This window comes from Manduca sexta, chromosome 17 (genome assembly GCF_014839805.1).
Source record: "Manduca sexta isolate Smith_Timp_Sample1 chromosome 17, JHU_Msex_v1.0, whole genome shotgun sequence".
Taxonomy (NCBI): Eukaryota; Metazoa; Arthropoda; class Insecta; order Lepidoptera; family Sphingidae; genus Manduca; species Manduca sexta.
The window spans coordinates 7080013-7098659 of record NC_051131.1 but is presented as its reverse complement, the minus strand read 5'-3'; the positions used below and the strand labels follow the sequence as shown (position 1 = coordinate 7098659).

General features: G+C 35.0%; 1 protein-coding gene across 2 annotated transcripts in view; it reads right to left on the bottom strand.

Moving 5' to 3' along the window:
• Window positions 1–7317: 7317 nt before the first annotated feature.
• Window positions 7318–18647, bottom strand: part of LOC115449077 (titin) — a 35166-nt gene continuing 23836 nt past the window's right edge. For both annotated transcript variants that reach the window (XM_030176781.2, XM_030176782.2), the window contains exons 4-7: window positions 18391–18597; window positions 17636–17908; window positions 8972–17030; window positions 7318–8849 (exon numbers count right to left, since the gene is read on the bottom strand). In XM_030176781.2, the coding sequence (XP_030032641.2) occupies window positions 8744–8849; window positions 8972–17030; window positions 17636–17908; window positions 18391–18597 (8645 nt within the window). In that variant the 3' untranslated portion in view covers window positions 7318–8743. The remainder of the gene's footprint in view (window positions 8850–8971; window positions 17031–17635; window positions 17909–18390; window positions 18598–18647) is intronic.

Below are 18647 nucleotides of genomic sequence, written 5' to 3'. Positions count from 1 at the left end.
ATTGTAAGGGTTTTTAAGGAAATAATTTTAATAGTATATCTAAATATGTCCAATCGTGCGGTTGGCATAATCTATACGGAAAATAAAAAAAAAATGGGCATATTATTCTGTTCTCAATTTTGTATGTCAGCATACTGAAATACAACAATTTTTCATATAAAGAGTAAACTATAATATAAAAATCGCGATAAAATCCTAAAAGTGTTTTTTCATTGTCTAACATTCGTGTAAACACAAAAAATCATTATGCCCGTATACTGTTGTTGAAAGCTGATTATGTTCATGTGTTTGTAATGTGAAATTATTAAAAATATAATGCTGAAACTAACTTTTAAAACATTAAAATTATTGTACCATATTTCAATTCGTTTGAGTTGTATGACGCTTTCGTCTTTCTTATTGGATTTAATGGTTTGATAACGAAGCATTCGTTCGATTTCTTTTAATATACAATTGAGCCCACATACTTTTTAAGATAATTTATTAGATTAACCGTACATAGTTGGTTACGAAATAGCTTTCGCCGCCGAAACACCTAGTAATATTTATCTAAGGTAACTAACACATTTGTTTATTATCTTCTTAAGAGTAACATTTAATATTTCCGTATAGACCAAGTATAACGTATATTGTGATTTAGAAATAGTAGCATCTTACATAAATAGTTTTTTATTTCTAAACAGTTCTCTGATCAATAGTCTCTATCACACTTTGATCGGATAAGAGGACAATATCAGCTATTCCGAGTAGGGGGTCGACCGACCAACAAAATATATTAGAGATTTTCAATAGTATAATCTTATCTCAGATTCGCATGTAATAATATAATACACTCTATTTTGAACTCTATAGTTCAATTAATATTAAATTTATGATATCTATTGCTTATAGGTAGATTAGAAGCACTTAGATTTGTTGTAGGGAATTAATACTAAATCAATTCTAAAAAATCTATAAAAACAGAAAGTTCCACTCTCCTTATAAGATATACTTCATTTTGATTTGATTGCTTTCTATTCCGGGAGAATATTTAAAGAGGTCGGTGGAGAAGCCAAGAACAAAAGTTAGTGTCAAATCAGATTATAAAACAGATTTGAATTAATTGTAAATGTTTAATATTCATATTTGTATAAATAGTTCATAAGAGGCGGTATATATTAGTAAATAAGGACCCTGTTTTCTTTAAAATTCTATAATAATACAACGATTATAATCCAATATATTTGGTATAGAAAAACTAAATATGCTTCATAAAAATAAAATAACTCGATTAAAATCAAATTTTGTTTATCACATGTCTTAAGTTTTAATGTGATCGATATTAAAATGTAAGAGGAGGAAATAGAGCAAAATTGTTATATTTGTATTTGTATGTAATAACGCAGACTAGTGATTTAGTACAGGTTTTGCTCGCGAGCATCTATATTTCTTAGTTCGCATCGAGGGAAGACGTTATAACCGAAACTTAAAACTTTGGAATAGTTGCTAAGATAAATTTTGATACTATTATTATAATTTTAATTTTATAAACAAAGTAAATTTTTAGTCATGTATATAAATAACTTAAGTTCATGCGTTGATTTGTGAAACTAACTTTTAAACTACTACACTCGAAGTGCAACACGAAATAGAACTATCGTATAAGTTCTCTTCATAAAGTAAAATATATTTCTTTTGATAAAAATTAACAAAATTTAAACCATACCCACAAATTTAAAGCAATAGTAATATGCATTTTTGCAATCACGTAAATAATAAAAATAAATAAAACACGTTGATATGCGAGAATAAAAGGGACGACCGGTTATAACTTGATACTAAATATTAAAATATTAATTATTTGCAGCTTGTATTGTAAATCTTCTTTGCAAAAAAAACGATTGTGCTACATTATTGCAACTGATATAAATAAAGAGATTAAAATTATATGAGCACTCTTTTATTATGCTTAAAACCATGGCACTGATAAGACTAAAAATATTAAAGTTTGCATACCTACTAAAAATTATTATAGAAACATGAGCTTATATTACCTTGGGAATAAGTTCTCTGTCGTTGTCTATTAATATTTCATGAATCTCCAAGGTTTCCCTGTTCTCAGAGTAAAAGTAGGTTTACTCACACTAAAGAAAATCCAATTCGCTGGGTTGTGCACACGCTCGCACACAGAGACGCGTGACTTGAGGGAAAAATAAAATTTCTCGCTAAGTTTATAATGGGAAAACTTTGAGAACCACTTAATTATGTTAATGTTTGAAACAAAATTTTAGAGGAGATGCTTAAACACGACAATTATTTTATTCAAATATATAAAATATGTACAATATAATGTTGTAGTTATATTGTTGACTCTATCTCTATCTCGCAACGTTCGGGGAAGATTGCGTTGTATACAGGCTTTTGAAAGAACTTTTTTATTTTTTATTAAACTTGTCTGGCTTTTCCAATAAATTTGTTTTAATAGTTTGAAATCTGTTTCCTGTTAAAATCAGTGATGGTTATGATTAAGTTTATATTGGATTTGATATCTAAGCTTTGTTAAATAAAGTTTTAATATTATTGCATAAATTTGAATATTGTATAGTTAGTAGGTATTATTTATATTAATTGCTTCGTAGGTTATCTCACAGCAGATCGCGCCGTCGTGCCGCGCAGTGACGCCCCGTGCAAATCTCGGTGGTTTTCATACAGAATCATACAAAAATTCGATCCACATGACCGCGCAGTATGCTAGCCCGCGGCTTGGTGCGCTGCTATGTGCTATAATCGCTTTAGTGAATAAATAAATCATTCACAGAATTTCATAAATACATAAAATGTGTGTTTTTGAGGTATACATAGAATAATGTCGATAAAATGTGGGCAAATTTATTAAATTGTGCAGACGTGAAACTTATTATGCGTTGAAGTCTCTTCAGCCATTAAAAAGGTTCCTTATCGATCCATTAAAAAATCATGAATGCCTATATAATAATAAACAGCACAATCATAATCGATTGTAGATCCGTTAAGTCTAAATACTGACGACAACGGATTTGTAAATATATAGGTATCTTTAAGATAAAAAACACACATTACCTCATTTTCATTTTAATGAAAATATAATTTCCTTCCAAGGAGGTGTATCCAAAGTTTACATCCGTCATTTTGCATGGGCCAACGGTCGAGTGGTGGTGGCAGGGGTGCAAGGGGGTCGGCGCGGCGGGTGGAGCGGCGCCACCCCGCGAGCTCCCCCCGGCCCCTTCGCGGGATCGATACGTCATTTGAGCTGGTCGCCATGGAGACCGCGAACGGAGCGGGGCGGCGCCGCGGCTTCAGGATGGTGGGTGCACGGGACTCCGCGGAGCCCGCGAACCCGCCAGCCCTCGCCGAATGAAAAAATGGATACAACATTATTTGGGACAAATCCCTCAATAAAATTTACCCTGTTCATATCTATAACATTTCTTTTAAATTGTGCTATTTTCACAGGATCGTTTTTCGATTGCGTTATTAACATTGTTATGTTGCATCTTTATAATATTGTAGTTTGAAAGAAAAAAATACTACGTCTGACTCCTGAAACGAGAAGGTTCTGAAAACTAAGTATACGTGTATAATATAGATATTATTGCAAAGAGGCGCACAACGTCGCATCGTTCTATATATGGTTATGTCATCGTTTGCTTTGATTGACTTCAGCCTAGCTCTGCATCGGTGCATCAGATATTTCCTAATTGATCTTTCGTTTTTAGATAAAGAATATAACCAAAACTTAACTAATTTTGTATACTCTAGTACTGCTTCTTTAAAACATTACTTGCTTATAATTTTTGTTATAAACCTAGTATTAGTAATTTCTAGTAATCTACATTTTCAAACACATTTAAAAATGTGAGCAAACCTACTCTACTGAAACATGGTAGATATTGCTTGAGTTGTTGCTTTTTTGGTCTCGTTATTATTAGTTCGCATTTTACTGTGGGTATATTTACATTGCCGAACGATTTTCTAGATGGACATATCTGCTTGCCTACTGATATATGCAATTATCTATTACTATGCGTTTTCATTTCAGACTTATATGATGTCATAACATATCATGTTTGGTGATTTATGTTGATTGCTCCGCATTCTATATTTGCAGCGATTCATACTTTTTCGGTTTTGGTGGCTTCATACCATTTTGTAATGTTATCTGAGTGACACATTTCGTTTCTCTATTCGAATTTTACATTCTAATAAGTGATGCATAGGTGTCGTCTTTTAGTCAAATATATGAGTAAATATTACAATTACCATTTCAATAAGTTCAGATAGTAACGAACTTATTAATCACAAAAGAAAATTAGGAAAGGATATGCGTGAGTATGTATGTACGCAGCGCTTTTTGTTACGTACACCTTAAGTACATTTCAATTAATTGTTAGAGCAACCGATCAATACACTGACTTTCAATTAAATACTTATCTATTTTTTTATGTTTTCATTCAGTTAATACCCAGCATTTTTATCATAAGCATAGAATAAGAGAAAGCTATCTAATGATCAAATAAACATTGAAATTTGTTAAAACATTGTGTACCTACTTGTACTTATTATTGTATAATACAATCTACAAATATACAAACTTTCAAATACGTGTATTTGCTTATACAAACAAGAAAGTTAGCGAACAATATAAAAGTAATGGGAAAGAGTGAAACGGATGAAATGAATAGAGCCGAGCGCGAACGAGACGGACTTATTCAAATTGAGGGTATATATTTCTACATAGCTAACAAATAGCTTGTTGAGAAAAATATGGACATTCCCGAAATACAAATTGGAAAATTGCGTCTCACCAACAATGACTTATTTGTTCTGTTTACTATTCAACCTTTATAATAGTTAGAAGAAGCATATTACGAACATATCTGTAGTATATTGTGACCTTTTACAATATAACTCGTAGATAGTGTATAGCTAGCTTTTCTGGTAACCTGTAAACATTTGTATAAGAGATCATAATAATGAATTATATCTGCATTATGTTGACTCTTCGCTAGTATCTTTAAGTTGCCTATAATAAGCCTTTTGTCGATGATATTAAACATAATGCGGCTTGGTAGGCATCATAAATCTTCAAAATTCTTGAACACAATTAAAAAGTTATAGAGATAAATTGCTTGAGTACTGAAATTGATTTATAATCTAATAATATGTAGTATGTATTCATTAAAATTAGCATAATTATTGTTTCATCTGAAATATTAATTACAGTTTTCATTGAAAGCAATGTAGTATCGACAAACGGAATTTCCACGTTATGATTATTAAACAAAAAGTAGAAAAGTTAAAGAGAGTTGCAGGAGCAACTTTAAGAACAGGTATTTACACTGTTTGAATATGTAGGTTGTGCTGGTAGTTTGAAATTATTTTCTGTAAGTTACGTTACGTTTCACGTGAACACAATTTAATTTGAAAATATTTTTCAAAGTTTAATCAATTGCACGCTCAGTTCCACCTTCCAAGTTTAAATTATAATAACGAATTTCTTTACTGAATACTAATATTGTATTATTTAGGCTGATAATATATTTAACTAAATATAAGTGTAATTATCATCGTAAATATTAATATTGACGTGGCTTTTACGTTTCTACAACATGACTATGTATGTACTACATAACATTTGATCGATGTGAGCAATAAATTACTAGATGATAACGTGTGCATTAAGGTTCATTATAATTAAAATGGAAGCACACATAAAAATATTGTATCAAGGTCGTCGTATTACATATTTTACCTTTAGTTGCAATTCATAGATAGTTCTATTTACAAAATATGAAAAGAAACGACATCTGTCGGCACAGGTCGGTAGTATTACAAAAGGTAGCAGCATATCCGATGAATACTGGGGAATTGAAGAACTATTTTTCAATTTACTGCATTCCGTTTATAAATAAAGGGAGTTTCTATTTAAAGTACTATGATAATTAAAAAATAACTTTAATGGTTATGTCAATACGTTTGTTATAACATATTTAAAAGTTTATTTCCTTGCTTGGTCTTTAATACAAATTGTTTTATCACAAATTCATTACCTGTTTTGCGGTTGCGATAAACTGTTCGATTGAAAGAGAAGTGTTAGAACAAAGTCTATTCATCAATTTAAGACTATCAACTCTTATTGTTATCTAGTAGTAACATTTTATCAGACTTTAGTATTGTATATTATTCTGTCTATTATATTATACTATTTACAGTATTGTTTATTATAATGTCATGGTTACTGTTCCCTGTCGGTTAAAATAAGCTACTAACAAGTTAAACAGTTTTAATCATTTAATTTTGTGTCTACAATATTTTTATTATTTGCTAAAATAAACTAAAAAGTGTTCAAATTTAATGTGTATACTTGGGTGTTTTGAAATTAAATTTGTTCAATTATTGAACTACTAATATTACTGAACTAAAAAAGATTAAGTAAAAAATGAAAAGCTCCTATATAAAAAGAAAATAAATTCTTAAATCGTTTCAAATAATGCCATGTACAAAGTAGTTGTTAGAGTATAATTTTGATCTTCGAGGATATTTGTCAGGTCACCTATGACTTCAAAGACTTATATAAAAATATAGAAATATTAGAAATTCTTGAAAATGCGGAAGAAAACGAGACTAACTAGAAATTTCGCTGAAGCTGACAAATTAGAAATTATGTTTTCAAATCTATATATATAAAAGAAAGTGGTGTTAGTGACACTATTTATAACTCAAGAACGGATGAACCGATTTGGCTGAAAATTGATGGAGAGGTAGCTTAGAACTAGGAGACGGACATAGGATACGTGACATAAGACGTGGTATAAGAAAGCAAAATTTGGTATGGAGATTAGTATAAGACCCTAGGAAGGTTATAGGCTACTATCCCGGGAAAATATATAGTGGGACTTTTATCCCGGAAAACTCCGTAACGCGGGCGAAGCCGCGAGCAAAAGCTAGTCTTTTATATATTATCTCTAATGGTTCAGTTCTAGAATATCTGTTTTTTTAAATAATTACTAATGACGACTGTAAATTACTTCACACGGAATATTGTGTCGTCGGTCATATTTCGTCTGCAATAATTATTTTCTTTAATCATAAAATTACGTGTGAAAATTTTTATTTATTTTTTTAAGTTGATGGCGCTGGCGTTGTATTGAAGGCGCTACAAATCGCTATCAGTGATTTATAATTTTTGTATCGGGAAATATTTTCACGCAGGCGAAGCCGCGAGCAATACTTATTAAAAAGAAGCATGTGAGTTCAAGTAATCAGTACTAATTATATCTAATAAAAATAAAATATCAATATCACTTGAAAATTTTTATTTAAAATTCTTATCCACAGTTGTACAGATAGCTAGATCATAGCTTTACTCGGTAAAACATTGAATAAAGTATGGACATTTTATTATTATTGTTTGACGTGCATAAATTATTTTGACACAGAAATTTTCAATAAAACATTTATGCATTACAGTAAACAAAAACTGAAATTTATAATGATTTCTCTTTATTGCTACAATTTTAAATAAATAATAAGAAATATACCTACAACCTGAGTATACAGACGGAGGTTGGTACGAATTAATGCGATCGTTCACTTTAGTCTTCACAAGTGTTCCTAAACCAGGGCGAACGCAAAAGTTTACTTAACTTTCGTATCCCCCTCGATCTGTGTTATTTTCATGTATTAAAATCTACCAGCACTTTAATATCAAAAGTTATAAAAGTTACTACAATATGTTTTTATATTGTTATCATATTGTAAAAGTTCTTTACAAAACGATTAAAATATCGGCCACCGACACTGAAAAGTGCTAGTAAAATGTGCATCTTCCACGAGTTAAAGAAAACAAGTATAGTCACTTTCTGTAAAACGTGAAAGGAGGAAAAGCCCCGGCCAAGGCCGTGCGCAGTGCGACGCGTCGACTGAGGCTTTTCTCTATAAAGGGCCTTCATTTTACTTCTAAAATTATAATAGTCACTGGTCTCAAAACATGGCTTAAGTACTATACACCTAAATATATAAATTATTACAAATTAAGTAAGGCATTTACAACATCAGGGTTCCTTAAGATAACTTCAAATTTACACGATACTAGAACAAATACTGTAACATCGTGTAAAAATAAAGAAATTGACTAAGTTTTAATCGGTAAAACAATAAAATGTACGTGTTATATATGAATATAATGGTCAAGATTTCGGCGATCTAAATGACCTTCGAAGCTTGAGCTGCTATTGTATTTTTAGTTCAAACAGCTTCGCTTTGGTCAAATACATTAGACTGGATTGAATTACTCAATATTTTTAAAACAATTTCGAACCTCTTTATCATAAAGGCATAGTCGTTTACAACTTAGCACTACTATCGTTTGGCACTGACGTTATTAAAAAAGATAAATAATAATATAATAAATTAGCCTTACATGAAGACCCAAAAATTGTTTCAAAATTTCTGATTTCGAAATAATTAAATATTTTAATCACAGTCAAGGTTGTTTCCTTATATTGAGTTGTGCGTGCCACGACACTTTATGAAAAGTAACAAAAAGATTTTTTGTAACCCATAACTACATAATTATGACACGAAATCTTAAACTACTCCATCGGGATAATTTGAATTGAGCATTATTCTTGTGCATAGAAAAGTAGATGGAAATATTTATCACACAGGTGGTTTATCCCTGTGATGTCATGTTTGAGATAATTAATGAGCTTGGCTTGGGTTTTCACCTTCGTCGTTTAGCCGACACGGCCGCTGCTATCATTTGCCTCAGCATGGGTTCCGGAGTGCATGCCTTAGGATCGCATTTCATTTGACCGTCTCCTCCACATCTGTAATAATAAAAGATGATTTAAATTTATTTTTCACAGTAATTCCGCAGCGGGCCATCGATGGAACATGAACGAGGTCATCTAATGGCTAGAGGGTATGAAGATTAAATAATTATACTCACGTGCAATGTAAACATGGTCCTGATGAACTGCGTACAACTTCCCCTACTTTGTATGTATGTCCCTTTATCTGGCAGCCTCTTCTTTGGGCGGCACCTTTATAAGAATGAGTCGGGAAATGTGGTGGCAGTGTTGTTGTTGTTGTTGTCGTGGTCGTGGTGACATTGAGAGTTGTCGCCATGGATACAGGACATTCATACCGGGGGCAACAGAAACCTTGTATTGGTTCTTCATGACATCCATGTATGGGCGGAGGACAACTTTGTTGTAAGCAAATGATGTCACTTCTGAAACAGAAGCAGAAGTCACAAGGGTCATCTCTGGGTATTTGTTGCGCCGATACGTATACTTTTCCACCATAACGGCATGTTCCAGGCCCAAAGGCTTGATCTTCTTCTACATAATCCGGCTCGCCACCATATCCGCTGCTTCCACTCGAAGGGAAGTGTGTTTCTTCATCAGGGATTGGTACTTCGTCGGTTGGCTGAGAGTCGCTTGTACCCGGTTTTGACAAATCTGGTAAAGGTGTCGGTAATTCTACAGGTTTTTCTTCGGGCTTAGTGATTTTATCAATGGTTACCGGTGACTGTGTTGGTAATTCTTCCGTTTTATCCGATTTTTCTGTAGACAAAACAGTAGTTTCTTCCGGTGTTGTAATCCCAACTGTCAAATCACTTTGTACTGGTTTTTCAGAAGTCGTTACTGTTTTCTCTATATTATCAGTAACAACCGCTTCTGGAGTAGCTTCCTTTTCTACTTCTGTTAATTGCGTGGGGGCTAACGTAGTTAAATCTTTATCTTTGTATATAGTTGTTTCCTTAACATCAATTTCTACAGGTTGAATCGTTGGTATTGATTGTTCATCTTTCAACTGAGTCGCTTGAGTAGTTTTCTCAAGTGTTTCTAGTAACGTCGAAGATTCTTCGTAATGTTTCGTTGGTTCCTGAATTTCCGTTTGTTTGTTAACATAAGCTTCAGTAGTTATCTCTGAAACGGCATGCTCGTTTCCAATTTTTTCCGTAACTATTTGTTCCGTTATGATTTCTTTTTCGATTGGAGATGATGTGGTTACTTCTTGTATAGTCATATGTGTGTGTTCTTGTAATTCTACAAGGTATGGCGTAGTTTCTAACAGGTCGGGTACTGGTACAGATGTCGGTTTAGGACGCTCACTCTGATCATGCGATTCTGATACAGTTTGCAATAGAGGTTCCGTGCTTACCTCCACATCTTCTCCTTTCTCAGTAGCTGTTTCTTGTAGAACAGTATGAGAATCATCTGATGGCGTGACATCATCTACATTTGCAATCGGCTCCGGGGCTTTTGTGATTGGCTCTTCATGTTCGACCTTTTCTAAATCTGGAATGCGGGAACTTCCTTCTATTATTTCTTCGGTTATGGATTCAGATGAAATTGTTGGCGTGATTTCGTGATGAGTGAAGGCATCATGTGGCAAAGATGTACTTGGTTCTTCTGATTTTATACTTGATGATTCTGGTACTGTTGTTACTAAATGATCATATTCCGTTACAGTGACAGATACTTTTTCTGAAATATCGGGTGAGGCTGACGATAATGTGATCTCTTCTCGATCTGTACTTACTGATTCACCCACAGTAGCTTGTAAATCGGGTGATGTAGTATGTACTTCCAGGATTGTCAGTACCTCAGTTGGAGCTTTTGGTGCATTTGTGGTAGGTAAATCTCCAATTTGTTTTATGTGTTCTTCTTTTTCTGGTTGTTCAGTTGTTCTTGAATATTCAGTTTCTGTGGAGGGAGTCTGTAATTCTGTTACTTGTGCCTCGTCTGATACTTTATTTATATCTTGTGGTTCTGTAACAATTGTATCAGATACCTCTGGGGCTTCTGAGGGTTCATGACTTGACATACTTGTATCTATTTCTGGAACATTTGTTATAATTTCTTGATGTTCTGTAACGTCATCTTGTATTTTTGTTACTAAATCTTCTTCAGTGTTATGTTCTACTGCCATTTCTGTAGTAACTTCTTTATCTTTGCTAATATCTACCGCCAAAATTTTAGTAGTGTCTTGAATTTCTGGTGCCTTTGTGTGAATTTCTTCTTCCATAGCAGGAATTGTTTCCGTATGAATTTCATGAATTTCAGGTGCTGCTAATGTTGATGTATCAACTAATATATTAGAAGGTTCTGTTGTTATAGCTTCGAGTGTTTTTGTAGTTGAATCGAATGACCCTGTCGGAACCTTTTCCGTGTACCTATTTTCTGGTTCTTGAGTTTCAGGTGCGTAAGACTGCGGTGAAGTGCCTTCAAATATTGGTTTATCTGTGCTGCCTTCTACTTTACCAATATTGATATGAACATCATCTGCTTTTTCAGTAACAGAAATTATTTCTGTTAAGCCTGAAGCTGTTTCTTTCTCAATTGGCGTAAGAATAGTAGTAGTTTCTGTTTTAACTGGAATAAATAATTCTTGTGATTCTGGCAATACCGTAACTATTTGTACATGTTCTGTGGATTTATCTAAACCACTAGCGTAAGTAGCTTCTGTTTCTGGGACAAGTGTTGGTTTTTCCGTTTTATCCTTCACGATTTCCGTGTCTGTTGTTTCATCTATAACAGTTGGTCGGTGTTTCTTTGTTACAGTTTCTGATAATTCTGTCTGAGATTCTGGTTCGGCAGTTATTGAGCTTACAGTTTTGTCTGCACTTGGCTCTTCTTGTTTTATAGTTTCTTCAGCCTCCGTGGGTTTTTCTGTACCACTTTCCGATACCATTGGTGTTTCCGAACTATATTCTTTTTTGTGACTTAAAATTTCTGGGATTTCTGTTGCTTTTTCAGGTAATGTTACGTGCTCCATTGTAACATGTTCAGCATAGGCAGACGTTGTTTCGGGTTCTCCTGTCTGTACTGATTCTTTGTCAACACCTTGCGGTGTTTCAGTAATTCGACTTGAGTCTGTTGTGACTGGGAGTACTATCGACTCCGTACTTATATCATGATCGGATGTGACTGTGAAAATTTCTTCATAATTTCTGTGGGGTTCTCCAGGTGATGCTTCAGTTGCTTCTTGTTCAGGAATTGTATTTATTGTTTCATCTTTGGCAGTATGGGGCGTGAGAGTTGAGCCTACATCTGTATCTTTTTGTATTTCACTTTCCATTTCTTCTGAGGGAGTGCTTATCAATACATGTTCTGTATGCTCTTCATGTTTTGTGATAGAAGGTTCAGATATAGATCCTATTGTTTCAGTAATGAATGCAACTGGAAGTTCGGTACCAACATCATATTCTTTGTCAGGCTTCTGAGTCTGATTAGCTTCGGGATGTACTACGTTTTCTTCAGTTACATGTGTAACTTTATCTGTTGCTTTCAAATCCTGCTCAGTTGTTGCTGCACTTGATTCTGTCGGTAATGCATGTTCTTCATCAGGTATTGGATGTGGTAGATTATCTTCAGTGTATTCTTGTGTCGAAAATTCTGAACTAATCGCTTGTGATTCAGTTGCTGATTCTTGGGACTGAGTGAACTTTTCGTCATTGCCCTTTTCAATTTCCATTTTTGTTACCTTTTCATCAGACTCCTCCTGAGTAACGTGGAGATCAGTAGGAGCCAGAGTTGTTCCTTTAGGTCCAGATATGTATTCAGTAGTTACTTCCTCTCCGGTCTCTACCTCAGTCTGTGGTGTAACTACTTTGGATTTAGAAACGTCATATACTGGAGCCTGAGTGTATTTTTCATGTTCTACAATAGGTGTTTCCGATAGTGTTGTACCTTCTTGTAATTCAGTAACCTGCGATTCAGTTACTTCACTTATGCCATGTTCCGGTATTTGTGTCGTAAGTTTTTCTGGTTCCGATACTTCGGGTTTAGATGTTGTATCTAATATTTCGTTTGTTTCCACTACAATTGGTTGTTCCGTCGGGATTTCGTCGTTTGTCATAACTTTGATGGTGTTTTCTTCAGTATCTGGAACGTATTTCGTAGGTTCAGTATGTGCTTCATCGACATCTTTGCTTGTTTCAAATGTCGATTGATCTTCATATTGAACTTTAGATGTCTCTGTAATAATTTGCTGAGTTTGGGTAACGTCTTCAGGAATCTTTGTCTGAAGAACATCTTTATCACTTTCGGTAACATATTCTTCAGGAATCTTAGTTGAAAGAGCGATGATGTCAGTTGCCAGTGGCGGTGATTTTGTATATGTTTCCGTTATAAATTCCTTCTCCGTGGATAATAATTCTGGGAGTTTAGGTTCTTCTTGGATTCCTGGGGAAATCGGTTCTTTATGAGAGTCAACCGAAATCGTTGTGTCATAGGCGTTGATTTCAGTGACAACCTCGTGTTTTTCTGGTGCAATTGTATCATGTAAAGCGTCTTCTGTTGTTATAGAATCACTAATATCAAGTTCGGGTGATTCTGTCTTGATTTCAATCGTTTCACCCAAAGTAGATGTTTCTATTGGTTCTTGAATTGGCGTTTCTTTTTCACAATGAGGGCCAGCACATAAGGATGGTTTCTTTTCAATATCTGAAGTTTCTTTCCTTCTGCAACTTTCATCGGCACAATCCTGAATAACATTTACATCAGTTCCTTTGCAACCGCCTTCTTCAGTACAAGATTCTGGGGTTATTTCAGGCACCTTTTCGTCTTTACACACGCCATTTTCACACTCTGGGGTTTGAGGCAGGTTCGCTGGGGAAGATTCGCAATTACCACTTTCGCATTTTGTTTCCAAGGGAACTTTAGTTGGTGGATGTTTACAATCATCGTTAGTACATTCTGGTGTTTCTGGAGATTCTACACAACCATGTGGACCACAAGAGCTAATATCTGTCTTTTTATCGGCTTCACTTCCACAATCATTATTAGCGCACACCGCAGGAGATTCAACCGGGTGAATCTTATCTTCATGTACTTCACACTGATCACCGCGACACTCAATGGATGGCTGTTGTGGAAGTTCAGTAGTTGTTATGTGTATGTGAGGCATAGGTGGAAGTGTTTCTCTAAATTGATCACATACATACGTAGGACAGCAGGCATCTGGTGAATCATAAATTGGTTGACAATTCTCTATATATTCTGGTGGTGCGCTGCAAATTATTGGGCTGCACTTAACAATACTGCTTATACATCTACAATTGGAATGACATTTATTTGTGTTAGGCACAGAGCTTTCATTTTTGTAGGTTACACCGTTCAAAAGACAATCTCCTTCACCAGGTATTCTTCCGGGTGACAATAAATTATCCTCGTCAATTTCATTTTCACCAAGATTTATTGTAGTTACTTCGGGCGCATTTGGTGTTATTTGAGTCGTCGGTCCAACCACTTCTACAATACCGGGTTTCATGCCCTTTTCGGTAATATTCTCTTCCGTTTGTGCTTCAACAGTAGCCTCTTCGTGAGGAATATTTTCATGAATTTCAGGTGTTTCTTCTGTTGACGATTGTGAAGGAGATTTTGTTTCTTGTTGGTCCAATGATTCTGTGGTTGGGAAACTTTCTCTGGAAACTTCCGTTACTAACTCTGGTTCCTTAGGACTTACTATTTCAACATGATGTTCATCTTCTTTCCTAGGTAATGGTTCTGTCGTCGCAACAGCTTTATCATCTTTCACAATCGAATCATCTGGTATTGAAGATGCAACTGTTGAATATACATCACCTTGGGTTTCTTTATCACTAATTAATCCCTCAGTTGCATGTATGTCTTTGTCTTGCAAGTCATTTATTGGTGTAGTTATTTCTGAGGTCTTGGAGCTTTCTTCCGCTTCAACTATTCCGCTAGGTATAGTATTTAATCCTCGATCTGGTACGGAAGTTGTTATATCTTCTATGTCTAAAGCAGGAGGACTTTCAGTGTCAGATGTTTCTTGTTTTGGTGGTTTGAAATCTTCTTTCTCAGTGATTACATCAGTAACAACATGTCCTTGTGAGATTTCTGTGGTGAGTTTTTCAATTTCTTCCAAGAATGGAGTACTGGAGGTACTTGGAACGTAATTGCTTGGCTTTACACTGTCTTGTTCCACGATTCCGGTAGTAACAAAGTCTTGGTCTTTAACAAACTCAGTTGTTGCAATTTCAGCGTCTTCTGAAATAGGAGCGTTTGTACCGACAGGTTTTTGTGATTCATAAGTTTCTTGTTCAGGATGTTTTTCTGTGCTAATATCATAGCTTACATCTTGAGTACTTTCCTTTTCACCTTCTTTAATAAAGGTAGGCTTTGTTGAACTTTCACTAGCTTTTTCTTGTGATTCAACAATATCTTTATTTTCTGTCGTTGTTAAGTGATCGTGGTAATTAGGGGCGATGGTAGAGACAGTATCATATTCATCGGTAATTTTGCTTCCTGTTGCTTCACTGGTAACTGATTCTGGTACTTCACTGGCCTTCGAATCTTCTTCGTGCTCATCAATAACTGGAGCACTTGCTGTAGTAGGAATATTAGCGTGGTCGTCATAAGTATTTTTCTCGGTAACCTTCTCGTATTTTACAGTTTGCGATTTTTCAGTATCAACGGCAGTTTTCTGTGAATCTGAAGATTCTTGGGTAGTAGCCAAATGTTCTTCGGAAGTTGCAGTTATTGCTTCTAAGCTTTCATTTGTAATTGGTTGATATGTAGAAGTTGGAACAAATTTATCTTTTCCAAATGTTTCCTCAGATGGTTTGCTGGTAGTTAAATCTTCTGGGATCTTAGTTGATGTCTTTTCAGCTTCTTCTATACTAGGAACGATTGTTGTTGAATGCGCAAATTCATCCAGTTTAGGAATTAAAGTAGATTGTGTTTCTGTAGAATGATCTTTATGCTTATGTATGTCTATTAAATTGTCACTATCTTCATAAATTGGTGTTGTTATTGCATCTGTTCTATCCTTAGTAGTATCCTCCGTATCACCTTCAGTAATTTCATCAGTGACCACGTGTTGTTCATAAGTACCCGTTGGTATTCTCTCAACTTCTTCTAAGAACGGAGCGCTTGTGGTACTTGCTGTATGTAATCCAAGATCATGGCTATGCTCTTCAAAAGATCCAGGTACTATAGTTTGTTGCTCTCTATCCGATTCTGTTGTAATACCTTCGTCTTCTAAAATGGGATGTATAGTTGTTGAGATATGTACATCGTGCTGAACTGTAAAAGCATTTGTTGCAATGTTTTCTTCATAAGATTTGGAAGCCGTTGTAGATTCTTTTTCTTCTAGAATAGAGGGCATTGTTGTAAGCCTTACTTTATCTTCGGGAACGTTTATTTTTTCTTTATCAATAACAGCTTGTTCTTCGGGCGGAGAAGTTTCCAATTTATGATCATACGAAGCCATACCACTAGTAGAGCTTTCTACTCTGTCTGGCTCTACATTTTCATCTTGTTTAATCTCGTGTTGTACATCCGAAATCGTTGTTGTTTTGAAACCATCTTCCAAATCAGTGATACTCGGTGTTTCATCACTTGGTTTTGCAGAAGTATCTTGTTCGAAATCTTCTTTGTCTGCATTATCTAAAGATGGAATGGTAGAATAAATATAATTAGTATTATCTTCTGTTGTAGACATATCGCTAATCTGTATGGTGTGATCCGATTCAAGAGCATCTCCACTTCCTTCATGTGTAGATTCGGTTGGGTGCGATTCCATATCATCAATGTTGTCTGGTTCCTTCCTATAACCACTGCCCTCACTGACTCTCCTAGGAGGTGACAGTGTGGTTAAATCCTCAATTATGTTTTCTGTTATTAGGTCCGTTGGATATTCAGTATTTAATTCATCTCCTTCACATATATATGTATCAGGACAACATTGGCCTTCTCTTGGTGGCAGGGATGTACAATTTTTGCCTTCATTTTCCATTGGTGTACCACATTCTTGGACTACACATACGATGTCGCCTTTCATACAATAGCAATGCTCGCAGGCCTTTTCAGTTTTTATTAATGCTCCATCAGCAAATATTTGATCGTCATGAACACAGTCTTGGGTAAATTGCGTAACAGGCGAATTTGTTGTAGTTGTCAACAAAAATCCAGGCGTTGGTCGCACGGTAGTTGTCTTGTCATCTAGTAGAAGTATTTCATCTTCAGGGTGATCTGAAAGTGGATACCAAAACGCATTTTGTTTAAAAAATACTTTATTATTCTATATCGAAAATTAAATACTTCAATTAAAAGAAACAATTGTAACACAAAATGGCATAGCATAATAAGTCGCAGGAGTATATTGCAAAATACATATGACTAATCAAAGGATAAATTTAGCACCATCCTACTCCGCTGTCAGGCGCTGGTTTCTATAGATCAAAAATAATCCAACCGGCTCTTAAAAATACTCCTTCTTATCGGCTTATTGATTACTAAGGATGTGTATTATAACGAACTGGTTAGGGACACCAGTGTAAACCCTTAGGTTAAATCGAATAAGAATAGTAAAAAAAATGTGCGAGCCGATCAGGAGATGCGCATTGACCGTGCTGAGGTTAACTATGTCAAGACGGTTGAATCCTATATTATTCTAATTCAACATATCTAAGCCTACCTTATATTGAATACTAGCAAATTAAATGTTCATATGGATTTTTCCTAAATATTTATTATACACCTAGAGATTGATGCAATGTGTGTCACAATTTGGTTTTACTACTCATCAAGTACGAAGCAATATCCGTAATAGGGACCAGTATCATGTTTTAACTTACCACAAGAGTATCGAACCGGACAACAAACGTCTTTGTGATATATGGGGGTGCATCCATCCACGTGGAGAGTACACTCTTGCATTACGCAGGTCGTCATGTTTCGAATGCAGTAACAGTGTTCGCATGGCTTGTTCGGAGTCGGAGGCACTTTAGAACCTTCTGGGAAGTATTTTCCATTGATACTGCATCCATATTTGTCAAGTTTGCCAACTCCAGTTGCTCCATATTCAGCTGGCGAAGTAGTTGAAGTTAACGTGAGTAGGTCAACTGGAACTGAAAAAAATAATTGTATTCATTAACATCACGGTTTATGAAAGAACGTTTTTTTTGTTGTTCCCTGAGAAAATATAAAAGCAAAATCACTCTTTCAGAATTTATATCTTCGTTCAAGATAAGGCGCCTAAGGAATGATAGAATTAGTCATGGATTTTTTTATAGTATCGAAATCCCAAAATTCCTATAGAGAACTTCTTAGGTATACAGGTTTCCTCACGATGTTTTCCTTCACCGTTAAAGCAAGCGATAATTCACAAAGAATACACACATATTTTTTTAGAAAGATCAGAGGTGTGTGCCCTTGGGATTTGAACTTGCGGACATTCGTCTCGGCAGTCCGTTCCACAGCCAACTAGGCTATCGCCGCTTTCCTCAGTATAACTCTAATACTTTAAAAAAGTATATCCTTATGATACTTTTATTGAGTTTTTCTCTTGTAAAATAACAAAATTATTAAATTGAGAAATTTATATAGTTACCGTCCGGACAGGTGACAATGGGGCAGCATTGATCCGCGCGCTTCTCCACGGTGCAGTCTTGACCGATAGGTTTGGTGAAGGGGCACACTCGCAGATAGCACATAAGCATTCGGTTGTGGCATGTGCAGTTCAAACAGGGCTCATTTGTCATAATGCGATCGCCTTCGCCGTAGTGCTGGAAGTTGTAGTAGCAACCTTCTGGTTCGGCTGGAATTGTTATATTCGTTATTACATATATTTTGTTTCATGGCGTTGGT